This window comes from Pteropus alecto, unplaced genomic scaffold, assembly GCF_000325575.1.
Source record: "Pteropus alecto unplaced genomic scaffold, ASM32557v1 scaffold152, whole genome shotgun sequence".
Taxonomy (NCBI): Eukaryota; Metazoa; Chordata; class Mammalia; order Chiroptera; family Pteropodidae; genus Pteropus; species Pteropus alecto.
The window spans coordinates 1,133,170-1,153,591 of NW_006432227.1; the positions used below are offsets into that span (position 1 = coordinate 1,133,170).

The 20,422-nt window shown below is 43.3% G+C and overlaps 1 protein-coding gene and 1 pseudogene across 2 annotated transcripts in view; one reads left to right on the forward strand and one right to left on the reverse strand.

Annotated features, from left to right (window-relative positions):
* Positions 1-12,357, forward strand: part of MTMR12 (myotubularin related protein 12) — a 59,818-nt gene extending 47,461 nt beyond the window's left edge. The window contains exons 12-16 of one of the 2 annotated variants that reach the window (XM_015585731.2): positions 680-750; positions 2,941-3,113; positions 5,197-5,364; positions 6,278-6,427; positions 9,430-12,357. In XM_015585731.2, the coding sequence (XP_015441217.1) occupies positions 680-750; positions 2,941-3,113; positions 5,197-5,364; positions 6,278-6,427; positions 9,430-9,999 (1,132 nt within the window). In that variant the 3' untranslated portion in view covers positions 10,000-12,357. Of the gene's footprint in view, positions 1-679; positions 751-2,940; positions 3,114-5,196; positions 5,365-6,277; positions 6,440-9,429 lie in introns of both variants that reach the window. The other variant, XM_006907110.2, reaches the window with a different exon arrangement.
* Positions 12,358-14,238: 1,881 nt separating this feature from the next.
* LOC112475856 lies at positions 14,239-14,357 on the reverse strand (annotated as a pseudogene).
* Positions 14,358-20,422: the final 6,065 nt, after the last annotated feature.

Here is a 20,422-nt window from a genome sequence, read left to right on the forward strand (position 1 = left end):
CACTTACTAACAGATATATTTTAAAGAGCCTGCTGCGTGTTCCGTAATTTGAACATGTTATTGCAAACTGTGATAAGTGTTATAAAAGAACCTTTTTTGTGTGTGCGGCAGAGAAAGTTGAGCGTCCCTAACCAGATGAAGAGGCGGGGGTGTGGGTGGGGGTACCACTGCAGGCAGAGAACAGCGTACGTGAAACCCCTAGTTAAAAGCAGATAAAGCAAAGCTGCCACAGTGACAACAGTCTCAGAATAGAGCATCTAGAGAGAGACATAAGGTTTTCTGGGCATATTGGATCTTTTCAGCTACACTGACCATTTGGCAGGTGACCTTGAATTAAACAATATGCACATGCAGCACAGTCTCCAGATGTGGGCCTTTATGGCTCATACTAGGACTCACCAGCAGGCTCAGGTATGAGTTCTCCCTGAGGGTTTCTAGTTCAGAAATCACCTAGGAACATTTTTGCATCAATTTTGGGCTTCCTTTTCGAAAATTTCAAGTTTCTAATAGGCAGATGAGTGTCTTACAGTATCTGAATGGTATAAATGGTCATTTGGAGGGTTTTAGCAAAAGTAAGTTAGACAACTGAAGATCAAGTCAGATGATCTCTAAATGTCTTACTGTTTCGATACCAAGCTCAAGAACTAATGCTACTTTTTCTTGTCTCTCTCCCATTTAGACGTTGCCTGAAAAAAGCAATAGAGATTATAGAATGTCTGGAAGCACAAAACATGAATGTTCTTCTTTTAGGTAATATATTTAAAGCACAAAGCTTGGTTTCCATTTTCCTTCCCTTGAGATTCAGTTTCTGTAGATACAGCTCTGCGTGATTGGAATTGTCTTGTAAAAAGAATGAACTAGTGTAGAAATCCTTCCTGTTCTCTAGCACCCTGACTTTGGAATCTTTTGCATTGGATTTCGGTGTTACAGTTTAAAAATAAATTCTTTACTTGGAACTTGGCAGAAGCCCAAGAAGGAATTGTTTGGTATCTTTACCAAAGCTCACATTTCCTAATGTTTTGAATTTTATATTAACTCAACTTGGGTTAAAGTTAAGATCTTTGGATAACCCCTTTCATAGAAAGAGACCTATGCATGGTTTAATTGTTATTTTTGTGTTTGTGTTCAACAGCCTCATGCAGTTGCCATAGAAACTTTGTGGTCTGTGATTTCCTTTTCCTCAGTGGGCTTAACCTGTTATACGTGACGACAGGACATAAACATTCAGAATTTTTAAAAACAAATGTAAACCACCACACAACAAAAATCATTGCTGGAATTGGTTAGATTTGAGCGAAAATTATGTCTGCTGTTTAGAATACTTTAGGTTTCTTATAGCCCTAGGCTTCAGATTAAGTAGATCTTTCATTCTTTATTACCCCCAAGCTTCTTTCATTTCTCTCACTGCTCCATGACTGCAGAGATTTAGATTTTGTGGGCAGACTGGAAAATGTGTCTGTCTGCTGCTTCTGCACCATCTGATGCTGGCTCGCTGGCTTAGATTTTAATACATTTATTGAGCACCTACCATGTGCAGAGCTCTATACTTCTGCCTTCTAGAAGTGTACAACCCAATGGGAGGGTTGGCTTGAGCAGGTTATTGAAAAAGACCTAACCAACAATGACAGAACAGAGTGCTGAGGAACTGGTAAAAGGGAAGAGGGGGTCTGAGCAGTAGAAGTCCCCAGGCCAGACTGCGCTGAGCACAGAGTTGCATGAAAGGAGATCCAAACCTTTGGCCGATGTACCTGAGATGTCACTTGCTCCCAGATGGACTACTGAGTTGCCTCTCATTTGAAATCTCACTTTCTAGTCCCTCTTGCTGTTACCCATGGGTGTACTGACACCCTTCAGATGCAAGAAAGAAGAGTCCCTTAAAAATGAAACCTGTTTCGAAAACTGATAGCAGAGAAAGACAAAAATGAAAATCTGTTTTTTTAAAACCTATGCATTGCCATAGTTTAGGCTTGTTTCCTGGAGGAGAAAAAGCGGCACAAGCTTAAGTCTGGCCCCGTAGTGCTTCAGGGTTATGGCATCAGAATGAGACTCCGAACTGTGTATACCTCCCTACCTGGAATCCATTCTTAGTTTCTCTAACCCCGGTAATACCTGCACTGTCATCCTCATAGCCATTCTAAAATAGCAACTTGAGTTGCACTTCTTTTTGTAAAGAGGAAACCCAGGGATGTTAGACCCTGACTTTTATCAGGATCTTAAAACTAAGATGAATGCATCAGTGTAGATGTATGTTCTTATTTGCTGTAAGTCGTGAATATTTAATAAGTATTCAAATGACATTGTCATCGTATGGGTTTTGTACAGTACACTCCAGGGGTGGGCCGAGGAGAGCTTCTCTGTGCCAGGCAAGGAAAGAAATGGAAAGAGCCATGGAGCTGAGAATAAGAGAGCATGTTGGTGCAGCCCAGAAATATTCAGCTTTCTCCAAAGCAGAGGTAGTGGAGGAATTGGGAGTGGAGGAAAGGAGCTCTCAGGCGAGCCTGATAAGCAGCTGAACCTTGGAACAGTGAGTTCAGTGATGGAGACTTTGACACAGCAGCCCGAAAGGTTTTGAGCTTGGTCTCTGGAGCCCAACAGGTCACCATTCTGTGTATGATCCAACCTCATCGTGTGACACATCTGGACGCTTACATGCCGACAGTGGATTTGCAGTGCTTTGTTTATTTGTTCAATGAGCAAATCCATATTTAGTGCCGGTGTATGCTGGAATCTATATTAGGCAGGCTAAAAGCAGTTTGTGTCTCAATCTGAGAACATCACCTTTTTTCATTGCCCCTCGCCTATAGGGAATTAGAGCTTGACTGTCAGTAGCAGACCTTGGTGTTGGGCATCCTGTTAACTGTGCAAATGTGAGTGCGCTTCATAGCTTTTAACATTTCACATCCTCCTTCCTCTTTGCGCTGCTGCTGGGGCCCCTCCTAGAGGAGAACGCATCCGACCTCTGCTGCCTCATTTCCTCTCTGGTGCAAGTGATGATGGATCCCCACTGTAGAACCAGGGTTGGCTTCCAGAGCCTCGTCCAGAAGGAGTGGATCATGGGCGGGCACTGTTTCCTGGATCGCTGCAACCATCTGCGTCAGAGTGACAAGGAGGAGGTGAGTGCCCTCATCACAGACTCTCAGTCATGGGGAGGAGTGCCCATCTCTTATTTATTCTTGTCTTCAGATATAGGGTTACTGTTGGCAAAGTGCACACTGCACGAGCTCGGTAGGAAGGCCGTGATCCGTTCACCGTTGGATGACTGAATGCTTTAACCGATACTGAAACCCTTCTCAGAGGAGAGAGATTAACAAGTGTGTTCAGAGTCTTCTCTTCTGAATTGTGTACACCAGTGTATCTCTGTTTCATGGTGGGAGTAATATTGATTTATAAAACAAATTAACAGTTAACTCAGTGAGAGAGACTCCTACAATTTCTGCTAAGTTAGTCTTTGCAGAAAAATGAATAATCAGGGTACAGGTTTCCTGTAGAAAATTTATAATAACACAAAGTAAATTTTCCCTGCACAGAAACCTTTTCAAAATAAAGCATAGCGCCCTCCATCACCAGAACCTTAGCAGTTGTATACGTGAGCAGTGTGCATGGTCTCTTCTGCCTTCTGGCTATGTGAATTGCTCCAGGCCTGGGCCTCTGAATTCAAGCACAGGAGTATTAGCATTATAGTTCAGTTAGTGAAAATGAGTCCCCCAAATTGTGGTGTACTACTTATCTTGGCTATAGCTGTACAAACTCCACCGGTTGCATTATTAATGATTGTGCAAGGAAAAATTAAAACAGGAACTTTAATTAAATCGCCTGCAGAGCTCCCTTATGCTAGTAGCGTGACTCGTGGTTTTTCTTACTCCAGGTAATAAGCATGTCTATCTGAAGTTCTGAACAGCTTGACACCATGTGCTGTGGGACTAGAGAGCCCTGGCTCTTGCCCTTACGGCCTTGGCATGTTGGTCAGAGACCAGGCCTCTCCTAGACCTGGAGGTTTCTTTCAGGTCCAGTCTGTGCTCATCTGTGTCCCATTGAGTCTTGGAATGGACTTTGCCTTTCTGAGAAACTAATTTGAAAGGTTGATGGGACTCAAATAATATGATGGGCGGAGAGAGCTGATACTGTGTGTGGAAGAGTGTGTTTTGTATCTTGAGAAAATAGAACTGACGGGCACCATGTCTAATGGAGAAAGAGTCCAAGAGAATTTCTCATCTGCTGTTCACCCAGCCCTTGGAGAAGTCATTCAGACTTTCTGAGCCCATTTCTTTATTTTTTTTTCTGAGCCCATTTCTTTAACAGCACTATGAAGTTCAGATATTTTTCATTCTATTTAATGGTATTGAACATAATACGAAGTGTGAAATAAAATTACAATATAAATATTTCTTAGTGTCTCAACATCGACATATTGGAGTTTTGAAAGAAAACTTGGTGATCTGATTTCTGATGTCATTGACACAGCTCTGGACTTTGATTCGGGAGCTGGATTCCCAACTCATGTCTCTCTTGTGAGCTGTGTGTAAGACCTTGGCCAGCCTCCGTAAGGGAGAGACTGTAACATGTTGTCTTATTCACCTGACAGGGTCTCTGGTGACTCAGAAGGATAAACACCTTGTGAATGACTAAGCACCCTGGAAAATACTATCTGTACTAATAAAAGTTGGCCTCTGGGTAGCTAGTAAAGGAGGCTATCAATTAAAAAAATACATTTGTGAAAAAATTTTAGAAACATCTGCCTTCTCTTCTGTCCTCTCTTTTGGGCTCTCATTATGGAGTAGAGAAGGGAGTATTAACAAAATTAAAAATAATTAAGTATAGATTTTTTTTTTTTTTTTTGGTAACAAAATCGACTAAGGAATTCTTTTGGGGGGAGAATAACATTTCACTTAATTGGGATTCAAAGTTCTTGTTCTCTAGCATCATATCAACTGCAAATGCTTATCTGTTAATATTGACCAATAGTGAGATTTTACATATTTCATCTTAGAGATGGGCACTGCCAAAGTTGATGTTCATCCACGAGCATGTGGTTTCATCTTTATCGCTTGGGATGGCATGGAGTCTGCTGTGTTGTCCAGAGACTGTGGTGCCAGTAGCAGGTCTTTCACGACGGCTGAGATGGCTGCCCCTGGAACTCGGGCTGGCTGGCGGGACCCTTAGTGTCTGCTCGGTAACATTTATCTTGTTTTCACATAGGTTCCTGTGTTCCTGCTTTTCTTAGATTGTGTCTGGCAGCTGGTGCACCAGCATCCCCCGGCATTCGAATTCACGGAGACTTACCTGACTGTTTTGTCAGATAGCCTATACATACCTATTTTTAGCACCTTCTTCTTCAATTCGCCTCATCAAAAAGATACTAACATGGTAAGAGCCCCTCTTAGGAATCTGTGTCTCCCAAGTAGGATGCAGTAAGATCGGTGATAAAAAGTGAAATTGATTCAGCACTGACAATGTCCTAGGCCCTCTTCTGTGCTTTCTGGGTATTGATATTTAATCCTCACAGTACCCTCTGAGGTCTGTAATATTATCCCCGAGGAGCTGAGACACAGAGAGGATAAGTAACTCTTCCATGGTCACACAGTAAATATTGGAGCTGGGGAATTAAACAGAATTAATGAAAGACAGACCAGATGCCTTCCCTTCTATTTGCCTGATGTGTGGTTCACTCTAAGGGAAATGGAGACGAGGCAGAGCAGGGAAGCTGGGCTCGTGCTTTCCATCCTAACTGACCTCCGTTAGTGTCTCTGTTGAGGCCCTGCCTCCAGGGGTTTACCCTTAACCAGCAGTGCTCTGACCAGCCTTCCGCAGGCCCCAGGGTTTGCTTGGGCCAGCCCTCTGGGAGAGGTTTCGCAGAATCCCGCAGAAAAGTGGAGGACGCAGAACCTGGGCTTCCGGTCACACAGCCCCGGATTCAGATTCCAGCCCTGCCGCTCACCAGCTTTGTAACCTCAGGCAGTTCAAATCCAGTTTTCTGAGCCTCAGTTTCCTCAAATGTAAAATGGCAAAAATAATAGCGACTTCGTAGGTTGTTGTGCAAGTACCCAGTACAGTGGCTGACATATGACCTGCTAGAAAATAACATGTCCTTCATCCCTCCCTCCTCCCCACCCAGAGCCTCTAGCGAACAACCACTGACAGCTGCAGTTTTTAAAAATGAAGTGCCCGTGAATGCTCTGTCTGGGCAGCACAGGAGCGCCCTTCCCGGGGCCGGTGGAGGTGTGCGTGTGCTCCCTCAGCCCTCCTTGGGAGCCGTCGTGACCTATGCTTGTTTTGGCAGGGCAGGGAAAGCCAGGAGACACAGAGCAAGCCTTTGAATCTGCTCACCGTTTGGGACTGGTCTGTGCAGTTTGAACCCAAAGCCCAGATGTTGCTCAGAAACCCTCTTTATGTGGAAAAGCCCAAACTGGACAAAGGCCAGCGGAAAGGAGTACGTTCTAAAGTAAGATGTTTACATGCCTAACCTCCCCTTCATCTGCCCAGAGGCCCCTATGTATGTAAGGGTAAAAGTCACATGTGGATTCTGGAAACAGTCTGCAGAGTCGATATTTGTGGCAGGCAAATTGTCAAGGCCCATGAGAATTCTTTGCCCGATGAGATGTTGCCATTTGCTGAATGTCACTGGGGATGCTGCTCCTGAAATGGTCACGTTTGGGATCATGTGTCTTACCCCTGCCCGAGTGCACGGCTGGTAGAGAAGGGACGCTGATTGTGTGGGCTTTACTCCATCTGTACCAGTTTACGTCTTAAATAGCAATATTATTCGTGATAGAAATATTTATAACTATAACCTTGTGTGTCACGGCGTGCAGTCTGGCATGACGCCCCTGCTCTACTGTTGTAGTGCAGAAGCAGCTGCGGACAACACGTGAGCAAACGGGCATGGCTGGGCGCCTGCCTGTGTAAAACGCCATTGGTCAGGTTTGACCCATGGGCCGTAGTTTGCTGACTCCGCTGTAAACCACAAATGTTAAATTATTTGGGTTTCCCTTCAGATATTTTTTCTTGACTTTATTAGTTAGTAAAACCCCAGAGTTTCTGAGGTGATCCATGATTTACATGGCATTTCCTGGCTCTGTCTCCTGGCCCAGTATTTCTGCCCCACAGACTCCACACAGGGGAGAGCAGTGGAGTAAATCCCAAATCAGTGCGTGCCACTGCCTTTTCCATGGCCATACTTCTGATCCCTCCTCCCTTTGAGAGGTTCCAGGGAGCTTGGCTAGTTCTGGTGCGGGAGGTGGCTCCATTCTAAAGAGGCGTGGGGAACCGGATGAGCCAAAGCCAGAACTTGCAGAAGATGCCAGCTGCTGAACAACTTAGAACTGCCACTTTGTCTTTTTGAGGGTCCTCGGGCCCAGGGTGGATGTTCCTGCTCTGGTTCAACCTCTTTTTTTGCCACCAAGACCGGAACTCCCTGAGCTCCGGAACAGCTTGGCCAAAGGTTAGTTTTTCTTCAGTATGCTGTGCCCCCTGGTGGCTGCATGCATGCTTCCTGTGACAGCCGAGTTAGGATCAATAGAACTGCCCTAGGCCAGCAGAGACAGCGGAGGCTTAAGTTCTTATTTTGTATGGAAGGAAGCTAAGGCTCCTCCTTGTAAGAATGGATTGCATCTTTGCCCAGATCCAGTTTTTTTAAGTGGCCCTTCTCCTCTTAGGTATGAACAGATGGCCTAGACTCTAGGAGCTGACTGGTGGGAGAGGTTTGAGCCAGAGTTGGGGCTGGGGCAACAAGGAACTTTGAAGCTTTTGAGATAAGAGACCAGATGTCAGGCTTGGGACCCCTTGCTGAGTGGATGGCCAGCCTTGGAGATGTTCTGCAGAGACTAAAGAGGCTGTGGCTGACCAGCATGACGTGCCGCTCTGTGAGTTACACTGGAGGCCGTGAGGTCTGCTCAGGAGTGTGATCTCAGCCTCTGCTTCAGGTCTTGACCAGGCTCCAGGCGCAGTGCTGGCTCCACCTGGCCCATCTTGCACACTCGGCTCACTTAGGAGATGGAGAGAAGGGGCAAGTTCTAAGACAAACAGAGTTCTGTTAGGAGCCCACACTCTGGAACCAGACTGTCTGTGTGGGAAACCACCAGTGGCATTTGGTAGCTGGGGCCTTGGCGGATTACTTAACCTCTGTGCCTTAGTTTCCTCCTTTGTAAGATGGGGCAATAATAGTGACTTCGAGAACTGGATAAGTCGATGCATACAAACCACTGAGCATAGGACCTGGTGGCAAAAACAGTGGCTCTTAGGTTCCACCTGCATTCCTAACTCCCCCGCCCACCCGACTCACCTTGGTCACTAGGGAGAAGAGAGGCCGGCCGCTGACTCGGCCTTCGATTTTCCCGTCCCCGGATGGAAGGTCCGCAGTCCTAGTCCTCTCTCAGTTGTGGTGTTGTGGGTGGCTTTGCTTTCTTCTGTACATTTTTTATTGTTATTTCATATTCTGTAATAAGATATTTCCTTCATTCTATAATGAGGAAATATTTCCTTTATACAACCATTGGCAGAAATGTATTGGATAATTATAAGTCTAGCCTGAAAACAAAACTTTCATCCTTATTTCAGATGGGTACATCGGGAGCAAGAGTTGGGGAGAAACAGCTTCTCCATGTTTTTTACCTTCGCCTTTGAGCACTGGAGATCCCCTATATCCTTCTGACCACTCTGCCCATCTTCACAGCCCTTTCACAGTACACCCCAAAATAAAAAACCTCGCTTTGGCTGCAGATAAAATTAGTGAGGAGGAAAAAAAAATGTAAAAGCTCTCACATTTTCTACTCCATGCAACTTGTCAGACAAGAACATCTGGCCAGTTTAGCCAGTTCCTCAAATTTCTTTTGTTCCCACCAGACTCTGTCCAAAAGAATCTTTATGACTTAGGCTTAAACTCACACTGGATGCCGGTTGCCTGAGAAGCTACAAAGTTATTTCATTAAAGGGATAGGATCTTCAGGTTATCGCAACTGGTGTTTAGAATATTGTAGACGCTAACTCCCTCAGGTCCTCAAAGAGGAGACGTTTTATTCCCTTCAAAAAACGAATAGGCAGCACCTCCAAACTCCCCTAAATCATCAACTTACCTTAAGTTAAAAGTACTCGTTCTTCAGAAGGACTGGGTGCCCCGTGGTGCTGCCGCGACGGGGAGGAGGGGGGGTCGGAAGCTCCTTCTCCACGTCGCTGCTTGCCTTTCTGCACCGCGCCGACTGCGCCTGGTCTCAGCCCCTGGTTTCTAAACATTTAGTCCACGGTGCACCTGACATTCACACCGTGGACTAAATAAGAGGCCACCTTCCTCTCTGTATGGTATCTCATTTTAATGAATTTGCATTCACATGGCAGTTCTGATGTCTCATGACTTGTTGAAGCAGGATTATGCCCCCTTTTTCTTGGGAACAACTGCGCTCTCAGGCTAACCAGAGATATTTGTGTTTTCTCTCAAAGCATCAACGACAGCTTTCTTTGCCACTGACCCAATCTAAGTCATCTCCCAAAAGAGGATTTTTCAGGGAAGAAACAGATCATTTAATTAAAAACCTTCTGGGCAAGAGAATTAGCAAACTAATTAATTCTTCCGATGAACTTCAAGACAACTTTCGAGAGTTCTATGACAGTTGGCACAGCAAGCCCACTGACCACCATGGTCTGTTGTTGCCCCACATCGAGGGGCCAGAAATCAAAGTCTGGGCTCAGCGTTACTTGCGTTGGATTCCAGAAGCCCAAATCCTGGGTGGTGGCACAGTGGCCACCATGAGCAAACTCTTGGAAATGATGGAGGAAGTACAGAGCTTACAAGAGAAAATCGACGAGCGACACCACCGCCAGGAGGCCCTCCAGGTAGAGGCGCCCTCCCTGCTGAGGAACTCCGTCCGCCTGTCCTCTTTGTTTCCTTTTGCTTTGCTGCAGCGACATTCCTCTAAACCTGTCTTGCCCACCAGCGGCTGGAAAGCTTTGGGAGATGAAGAAGATCTGGCCAAACGAGAAGATGAGTTTGTGGATCTAGGGGATGTATGACTTGTCCACTAATTGTGAAAAAGGAATTTTGAAGACTGGGACAGGGGTCAAACTCATTGACCTAAAGATTGGCCTGTCATACTGAAGCTTACTGCTGGGAGGGAGGGCCATTAGCCCATGCTCTGTAGGAGGAACCTGGGCCTTCAGGAAAGAGCTGGTTCTCATTTTTTTTTTTTTCATGGTCCCAAAGACTATGCAATTAAAACCATATCTCTAGTATTAATTGAAAGGAATTACTACTTGACCCGTAATAGAATTGCCACTGTTATCTGATGCATAAGTATTATACAGAATCTGCAGTAGCTGGTTTACTACTAAAAAGAGTTTTGGTAAGATATTCGTGGACTCGATCTTTTCTTCAGATCCTTTCTGTGCCAAGATAATTTATCCAGTCATTGCGAATAGTCAGTGTCTCTCTAACCCACTTCAGTTTGGAGCAAGTTTAGCTTTATGTGATGTGTGTGTGACGTATTGAAAGGTTCAGATAGAGGTGTTGAGATGTATGGCATTCACTTAAACCATAGCACTTTGCCTTTCTACGTTCTCTTGCCTGTAGAAAAGCTAGAGAAATTCCACCTGCGTCACCCATCCTGACGTTTCAGACCATCCTCCCTCCTGCAGAGACCGTGTCACTTAGTGTGGGGTGGTCTAGCCAACCACACTACGCTTTTTTGCATGCTTTGGCCTCCAGGTCTCTCTCTGCCTGCTTCATACCACTTGCCACCGTCCCTCCGTGCTGCCCGCCTTGGCGCACATAATCCCAGGATCTTGCTGCTAAACCTGTCGGTTAAACCGGGGGACTCCCTTTGGTCTGCCCTGAGGAGCGTCGTTCTGGAGGCTCTCAGTGTGTTTGCAAGTAACTGCTTTGCCTTTTTCTAGTAGCGTGCCGAGGCCTCGGAGCATCTGAGACGGTGACCCCCTGCTGCCAGCCATCACATGGTTTCCCTGCATTTTCTGTCACCTGACAGACTGACCAAGATCACTTTTGAACGTGGCTTTCTTAGGGAAGCAGTTACGCATAAATATCAGAATGGATGGTTATCATATAGTACCTCAGAGATTTAAAAAGCCATAGAATAAACTTGACTATGCCTGGTAACCTTCTTGGGTCTGCTGTCGAAGTAAATGATCTATATTTTTAAATAGAAGAAAGTACACTTTGTAAGGACCATTTTTTTTTTCATTCTCAATGGAATCCTGTTAAATCCTACAAAAAGAAGGGATTGAAAACAATCTAATATTAGAATGTTTCAAATCGAATGTTTGCCTTTTATATACATTTACTCTCCAGTATAGATCCCAATTTGAATATTACATGTGTAGAAACATTTTCAGTTGCTCAAGGGCACTAAGAAATGTTGAAACGTTGACAAAGAATATTCTCTGTTTGCACTGAATCTTCCTATGTACGAGAGATTGCTTTGCTGTTCTCCCATTCCATGTTGATGCATGAGCCAGGCTGGTCTGTTAAGCTAACCAGAGAGTGAGGGGAGGGCAGGATTCATGCATTGGGGGCCACACACATGTCCAGTCTCGGTTGCCTTAAGAGTCTCACAAGGGAGGTCTTTGTTAGGCTTGCAATAGGGATTTTTAAAAATACACTAGCTCATTAGCTACCTTCACATATGTTCTGTGGGCCTTCTTAAACTAGCACTAACCTCCACTTACTTCTCCGCCCTCAAATTGCCTCCCAAATACACTATGAGCTAACTATTTTTGTTACTGTATTATAACATGAATATTTATACAGTAGCCTCTTCAGTCTTAGGATCTTAGTAATTTTCATTCCAGAAATGCCTGGTATGATGCTTTCCACTCTACAAAGTATGATTTAAAGGCACAAGGTCATGACCCATGTCATAGCAGTTGAATGTGCATTGAAATATTTTTCTATGATTTTTTTAAAAAATTACAATAGAAAAATAAGCTGTTATAACATGAGAGGTCATGACAATTTATGTATTTATATTTGAAATCAGATTTCTATAACCTTGTATTTGTGTACAGGATTCTCAGTGGGTTTATATATTGTGACATTTTTATTCGAGATTGAAATGTGGATTATGCTTAATGGTAAAAACCGAAATGAGACCATTTGTTTAAAATGCTGCACTGTGCAAGTTTAGAAATGGACATTAATTTACTGTATATAATATCTTGAGTTTGTTTATACCTCCAAGTTTTTACACTGAAGATAAATTAGCTTTACATTCAAAAGTTTTTTTTTTTTTAAAGGGAATAAGCTGTTAGGCTAAATCTGTATAAGTGTGCTTTTTTCTGGATGTACAATGAAAGTTTATACTTGTATCTCACTGCATCATATCTGATTGCAGAAATTAAAGCACAATTTACAAACAAGACTGTATTCGGTGTGGTTGATAAAACATGGAATAATTACTTTCACCCATTCTGGTGTATGTGTGTGCGGTTGGTTGGTGATGGGAAACCAATCGACCTGAAATTTTAAATATTTAAATATTTATTTTTGAATGGCACCAAAAATAAATATTTAAAATTTCAGGTGGCAATAAAATACTACAAAGAAAAATAAAATAGGATAAGAGTGTTGGAGTGACTAAAGGAAGATAGTTTTTTAAGTCCCTGAAATTGAGTCATTGCCTCTTTGCTTTTGTGGGGATATATAAAATGAGGATTCTATTATTTTATCGCTGGAAGAGTTCTGAGTTCAATTAAACCATGGAAAAGAAAAAGGTTTCATTTTTCTTTGCAGGCACTGGGTGAGATGGTGTGAGAGCAGTTTTCCTAACTCGTTTTGTTGGACACTATATTGAGACCCGTGACTTGTGTTTGTTGGGAGAAGTTCCATTTCTCTGACCTTTACTACCTGCAACCCTTTCAGCGAGGACAGGAGAAGATATCCCCTCCCCTGCTAGTCCCCTGCTTATGTCACAGAGCTGGCTCTGAGACATCCCCGAAACTTAATAAGCTCTCATTGCTGCCACATTCTCTTCACGTGTGTCAGTTCTTCGATATTTGTGTTGAATTCCCAAGTAGTAGTTAGAGCCCTAGAGATCAGCAGATTCTCGTCCTATTTTCCACATTTGTTTAATGGCTCTTGGACTTTTGGTGGACTGTCTCTCCTGAGTTTGCTTGTTCCTTGGTTTCCGGGTGAGGGCAGTGGGAGGACTGAGGGGATGTAAACAGTGGGGCATTTTCCATCTAATGTGAAACAGGATGGTTGGGGACGAACTTCTGGCTCCTCTGCCTTCCTGTGTAACCTTGCATCCTGGAAAGAGCGTGGGGCCAGGGGAGACTGGACTACAGCTATGAAATCCTGCTGGGCACTAGTGCATTGCTAAAGCTGACTCCGGGGTAGCACATAGTGGGGCTGAGCACCCAGGAGCACCCCCTCCCCACGTAGGGACAGGGTCCTCAGTGACCACAGCCTTCCATGTATACCCTTCCAACAACCTCCCCAACACGTGTGTGCACACACACACTACACTGTCCTTAAACATACTAGGTCGGGGTGGCAGAGGCAAAACCGTTTGCACTGTGGGTTCCAGTATAACCAGGGATGTGTCCAAGAGATTACTCATGAGTATGTTGATAACCAGGCTAGCCCTGGGGAATACAAAATAACTTAAATGTTATTTATACATTGAGGAGGAGAGTGGTTTTGTATCTTTAAAAACAGACATGTTGGCCTGTTTTGTGGTTCAGGCCCAGGTTATTTTCTTTTTAATCCTATCACACTGTCTGCCTTTAGCAATTCAAGGATACAGATTGTATAATCATATGGAAGTATCTACAGTAGCTTTTTGGCCTTCTTTTAAGAAAAGCTTTCTAGTTTGTTACCCAGTCCAGTTTTTTTAGTTACTTTTATTTTTAACTTAGATTTGATTATTACTTTTATAAAAGGTTGTGTGGCTTTTTTTTCCCTTTGAAATCCTGATGAAGGACTTCCTAGATTGTTGTCACAGAGGCTTGCGGTCAGGTGACCATACATTTACTTATCCCAGCATCGAGGGCACAGTGCGTGCCATTCTTGGGCTGGTAAGGAATGCAGGTGGACCACATTTTATTCCTCAGACTGATCTGAGGACCTGGGTTTGGAGTGCTACTACAGCTATTTGCAAGGAGAGTTGAACACAGCCTATCTCCAAACTAGGGTGGAAAACAGTCAGTAGAAAATGCCTGGTGTGGGCACAAGAATGCTGGGAATGGACGTAGAGGAATGTTCTGGAATGGTGGTAGTCTGTATCTTTTTTTTTTTAATGCCTACAGCATCTGGTATTCCTAAGTGGTCTCCCATCCAAGTGCTAACTAGGCCTGACCCTGCTTAGCTTCCGAGATCAGACGAGATCGGGCACGTTCAGGATGACATGGCCATAGACAAGATATTCTATATCTTGATAAGGGTTGGGGTTTTGCAGGTATGTGCCAAAACTCAAATTACATTGAAGATATGTGTTTCATATTATTTAAGTTTTACTTTATAAAAAAATATTAAGCAAATACCGACCTCTAGTTAATGATACTGCCACCAAATTGTGTAGGGAGAAGTGTATTGTCGTGTGCAGTTTACTTTGAATGGCACCAAAAATAAGATGAGTTGATGGATGGATGGAGGGATGGACATGGCTAGATGTGTGACAAAGCATGAATAACAGAATGTCAGATATACGACCTAGAGCTGCACATGTGGGAGTATGGGTATTCATAAAATTCTTTGAACTTTGCTATGTTTGAAACTTCATGATGTTGGAAATTTTTTTAAGTAATCCTTCAAAAATTAATTATAAACACAGGAAAAAGGTGTATGGGAGTGTATCAGTACTTTACAGGCAAGAGAAACCCTATCCTTACCATACCACCTGGCCACCAGAAGGGTATAATGGGACTTGGCAAGGACCTAGAATGTACATGTTTCCCCTCGAGTCCCCTTTTTCCATTTCCATTGTCTCCCTGTCCCTGCGTCGTCATTTTCTGTTGCCTGGGTCATTATTACAAACCCTTTTCTGCTTTTGGTCCCTTCTCTCTTGCTGCCGATGAATTTTCCTAAAGGAGTCCTGCGATTTTTTGGCTTGAAAACTTTTAATGGATGCATCCATTAGAATTCTGGGTCGCAATAACTTAAGCCCAAAAGAGGACTTGTGTGTGTTTAGGTCAGAGAGGCTGTCGGGTCTCAGTACCCGAAGTCCGTGTCGTCTTTTCTGTGTGCTTTGCTGCTCTCGCTCTGCACACCAGCTTTCTCCTCTTTCTAGTTGACGAAATGGGACCAAACTCCCAGAGCAACTCTGTTTTCGAGAGACCAGTCAGCTCGAAGCTGGAATTTTGGTCCTGGGAAGGAGAATCCGGGCTGGCTAGCCGTGGAGTGGGGTCTTCACATAGGACTAGGGCCACTCCCACTAGCTCTGAGTATGCGCTCTGACGCTCTCAAATTTTGTAACAGTATAAATGTCACATTTCTGCATTTCTCTACATTAACTCTAGCACTGGCTATTGTCTGTATAGTATAGTGCTTAAGGGGCTGTGCTCTCTGGAGCCAGATCACCCGAGTCTTAACCCCTGCCAACTGTGGGACTTGGGCAAAGTAGTTCACATCCCTCTGTCCCGGTCTTCTCATCTGTAAAATGGTGACATTCGTAGAACGCATGTCACTGGAGGGTTGGAGGGTTGAAGATGAGTTCCTTTTAAGTGCCTATCACATATCACATAATAAATGCTCAGTAAATATTAGAGCTGTTATAGAACATGTATAGTCATTTAAATACTTCATGTAAACAAAGGGATGTGTTTATGTGTGTGAATTTTTTTTGGGGGGGTGCGACATTGGTTAATAAAATTGTACAGGTTTCAAGTGTACAATTCTATAATACATCATATGTATATTGCGTTGTGTGTTCACCATCCAAAGTCGGATCTCTTTCCGTCACCGTATATTTGACCCCCTCGGCCTTCTCCTGCCCCTCTTTACCTCTGGCCACCACTAAACTATTGTCCATTGAGTTTTTGTTTGCCTTGTTCGTTTGTCGCTTTGTTTTATATCCCACATATAAAACTGGTTCTCAGTTTTTTCTGTCTGACTTTTTTGGACAGCATGATGATCTCAAGATCCACCCATGTTGCGACAAATGGCAGCATTTCGTCTCTTCTTATGGCTGAGTAATATCCCATGCATATATGCACCGTAACTTTGTTGTCCAGTCATATGCACCCTAGTAGCAGTTAGCATTTGAAATACTCTTAAACAGGGACCCAAGTTCCACAGGCAGCTATATAAGGACTTCAGATGTTTTCAGAATCTACTTCATAGGGTTTGTCGAACAGCACTGAGATGTTAACCATCTTTCAATGGTGAGATCAGTGCGTTCTTGGGATTCGTGTGTGGCCTCGGAAATATAGAGGCCTCATCCTCAGACGTGCAGGATAAAAACATCCATCAGGCTCAGCAGTGTAAACACTTTGGAGCAGAGCACGAAGTCTACAAACCTCGCTAGTCCAGTGATCTCCACATCATCTGATCACAGGATTAGCTGGTTCTGCTGTCTCATTGCATCTATCTTGGGAATGAAATTTTCGTGCAACATACTAGGTATAGGACAGAGAGGGGCTTCCCCCACAACCTAAGAACAAGGAAATATGATTGTTTTGTGTGGCGAATAAATGTTTGCACATTTTGTAGACTTGGTCCAAAGCCATTTTTCATTGTAAATGCCATCTTCTGAGGAGGTAGTGGTGATGGTGGCAGGGAGCTGCAGCCCCCACCTACCTCTGACTTCCAGAAGATACTGATACTTACTAGAAGAACATCATAATTGCCGAATGGCCAAATTGACTTAGGTCAATTCATGACCTACCAGATTTACTGGAATTCAGTTGTTACATATAGTCAGATTTACTGTATATTCCAATCATAGTTTCATATAGTTGATGTGGGGGACACCACCCTCATCCCCTAAACCTGTATGGGAATCTTAGGATATATGAAGTCTGTCTGTGGCTTTGGTCCGTTGTGGCTGCTGCCTAGGGGTTCCTTGCCTAAGGTCTACAAGTTTTAGTAGCCGACTCTGAGACAAAGATTTGGGTGCAAGTAGTTTATTTGGCAAGTCATCCCAGGCAGCACTATAAGAGTGGTGAACGAAGACAGTAAAGAGAAAATAACAGCATTAATGAGCAAGTTATTACTGTTGACCACTGGGGCTCAACCGTGCTGGAGACCCTCTGAGAGACCTTACGAATTTTCGGGGTGGTGTTGATTATACCCACCTCTCTTCATCTTGCCTTTCTCACTCAGCCATTGTCTTGTGGCAATTCCTCTAAATCAGGTGGTAGAATTCCATTTTTAAACAGCTGTTCAGGGAGCATAGTAAAGAGCTTTGTAACAGCCTCTTCTAGCCCATTCCTCACTAATGCTTTCGGAGCTCTCTGACCTCAAGAGAAATTTCCTGATTTCTCCCCAAATTCCCAATGTGGGACTGCCTGTGCCTCCCTCCTTTTAAAGGGGCACTATTTCTGTATCCTTAATGCCTGTGGGCATTTCTATATGCCCTTCCTATTAATATTGCGAAGTTTGAGTTTCTCCCTGCCTCAGAGCTGCTGGTTACAGGGCCTGATTTCCCAGAATTCTTGAAGACTTGACCCACACTGTCCCCTGCCTCGCTGGAAATGGCACAATTAACTAAATGACTATGTGATTCAATCCTAACCATAAAGTTGAAAATTGATATAAAAATAAATGCACGGTGTTTTCAATTCACAGAGTGCCTCTATTTCCATCATTCAGTTTCAAGAACCCCTGCCAATCTTCCAAAGCACAATAACATTTTCAAATGTTATTACACCCCCAAATCCTCCAAGCTAGAGCACTAGGAAAGGACAGCAAGAATTCAGGAAATAAATGTTTTGCGATTAAAAAAAAAAATGAGTTAAAAGCCAAGAAATTAAACAACCTCTGTTTACAGTAGAAGGTAAGAAAAACATAATATAACATACCATTTCCTGCCTTTGCACACCCAGTTTAATGTATAATTCTACTGTGTGACCAGATTCAAAACTTGTCGGTTTTCTTCGCAATCATGTAGCAAATGCCAGGGAATAAAGGCTCAGTGTGTTGTAGGCACAAGGAGAACTTATCCTGGCCTGACTCAGGCAGAAAGGAGCCAAGTTGTCGAGACAAAGGACAGCGTAGACACATGACTTCCAGCATGACGCCCATGGCTACTCACTTCAGAGAGACAGTTTTCTAGCTCTATCCCAACACCCACATTTTGGGGTAGCCTTCTACTTAGACCAGGAGATTTAGGGTATTCGTGACAGAACAGACTGAGTGAAAGGAAGCTGCCCTACAGCTGCAAGTGTTTTTTCTTTTTTCTTTTTTTTTTTGATAAAAGCTTTATTAATTCACATATCATACAGTTTACCCATTTAAGATATACAATTCAGTAGTTTTTAACATATTCACAGTTGTGCAGCCATCATCATAATTAATTTTAGAACATGTTGATCACCACAAAAAGAAGCCCATACCTTTTAGCTATCACTCCCCAACCCCCATGCTTCCCAGCCTTAGGCAACCACTAATTTATCTGTATATATTTGCTTATTCTAAATATTACATATGAACAGGGAGTTCTGTAATCAACTCCTTTCACTTAGCATGTTTCCAAGGTTCATCTACATTGTAGCGTATGTGAGAGCTTCACTCCTTTGTATGGCCCAATACTTGCTTCTGCTATGGACGTACCACCTTTGGTTTATCCATTCTTCAGTTTGGGCTCTTCGGTTGTTTCCACCTTTTGGCTGTTATGAATAATGCTGTTATGAACATTTGTGTGTGTATATGCAAGTTTCATGTGGACACATTTTCATTTCTCTCGGGTATGTGTCCAGGAGTGGAATGTCTGGGCCAAATAGTAACCTTTTGTTTAACTTGAGGAACTGCCAGACTCTTTGCCAAAGTGGCGACAAAGAGTTTTATATTCCCATCATCACCGTGTGAGGATTCTGATTTCTCTATATCTTGCCAGTCCTGGTTATTATCTTTTTGATTCTGGCCATCCCAGTGGGTGTGAAGTGGCATTTGTTTTATTTTTTAGATGCATTTCCCTGATGACTGACTAATAATGTTGAGGTTGATCATCTTTCCATGGGTTGTTGGCTATTCGTCTATCTTTCTTGGAGCTGGAGAAATGTCTATTCAGATCCTTTGTTCATTCTTTAATTTTGTGATCTTTTTGAATTAAGAGTTCTTTATATAGTCTAGATACAAGTCCCTTTTCAGACATATAATTTGCAAATATTTTCCCTTATTCTGTGGGTTGTTTTTTCACTTTCTTGGTATGTCTTTGTAGCACAAAAGTTTAATTTTGATGAAGTCCAATTTTATCTAATTTTTTTCTTTTGTTGTTTATGCTTGGGATATCATATCTAAGATTTCATTGCCAAAACCAAGTTCACAAAGATTTTACCCCATGTTTTCTTATAAGAGTATTATAGTTTTAGCTTTTATACTTTGGCTCTTTGATCCTTTTTTATTAATTTTTGTGTATGGGGTGAAGTAAGGGCCCATGTGAGTATCCATGGGAGCTTTTTTTTTGAGTCTTCTCTTTTCATTCTGGCTGCTAGCAGTTGTGGCTTATTTTAACTTGAGGAATCCTATAGAAAACAGGAGTGATGTGCCTAGGCATAGTAACCCCATTGTTTTAACTTTGACCCACAACATTACTGTCGAAGAAGCTAATTTAGGAGGAGATGAATTTAGACTTTAGTCTCAGATTTGTAGTATTATAAAAGACTGGCTTTGATATTTGTGGATAGAAGCATCACTGGAGATTAAATGGCTAGTTTTATTAATAGAGAAGAGAAGAAGGAAAACCCTTCCTAGCCTTGTGGCTCTAATTTAGCATTGTTCAGAGAGGTTTTGACTCCTGGTCCACATTCCCTATCATCCCTGGCTCTCCATTGCCTTTTCCCCACCATTTTCCCTCCCACGCTCCTGTTACAGTGGAAGACTGGGACTTCTTGCTTCCATATGGAGTCCCTGCACCTGGGCCCTGGCTGCAGTCACCTGTTATCTTCTGTCTCCCTGGTCCTTTAGTCTGCTGGACTCGCCCATCAGTATTTCAGTGAGCCCCGCTCTAGCTTATCTCAAAACAAACAAAACCCATGCCTTGACCCCATCTTCCTCCTCAAGCTATGCTCCCCATCCCCATGCCTTCCACCAGACAGCTAAACTTCTCGAGTCATCCAAACTTAGGTTTTCACTATCCCACCTTACACTCACTTTTCAGTGAGTCTATTATCCCAAGGCCCCAGTGAGTTCCATGCCACCAAACCCAGAGAACACTTTTCAGTTCTCATCTTGTCTGTGAGATAGGATTGAGCATGACAATCAAGAAGAAGGAGAGAATGGATACCAGGCAGGTGACTGTCAATGTCTGCCAGACCTTGCTTGATT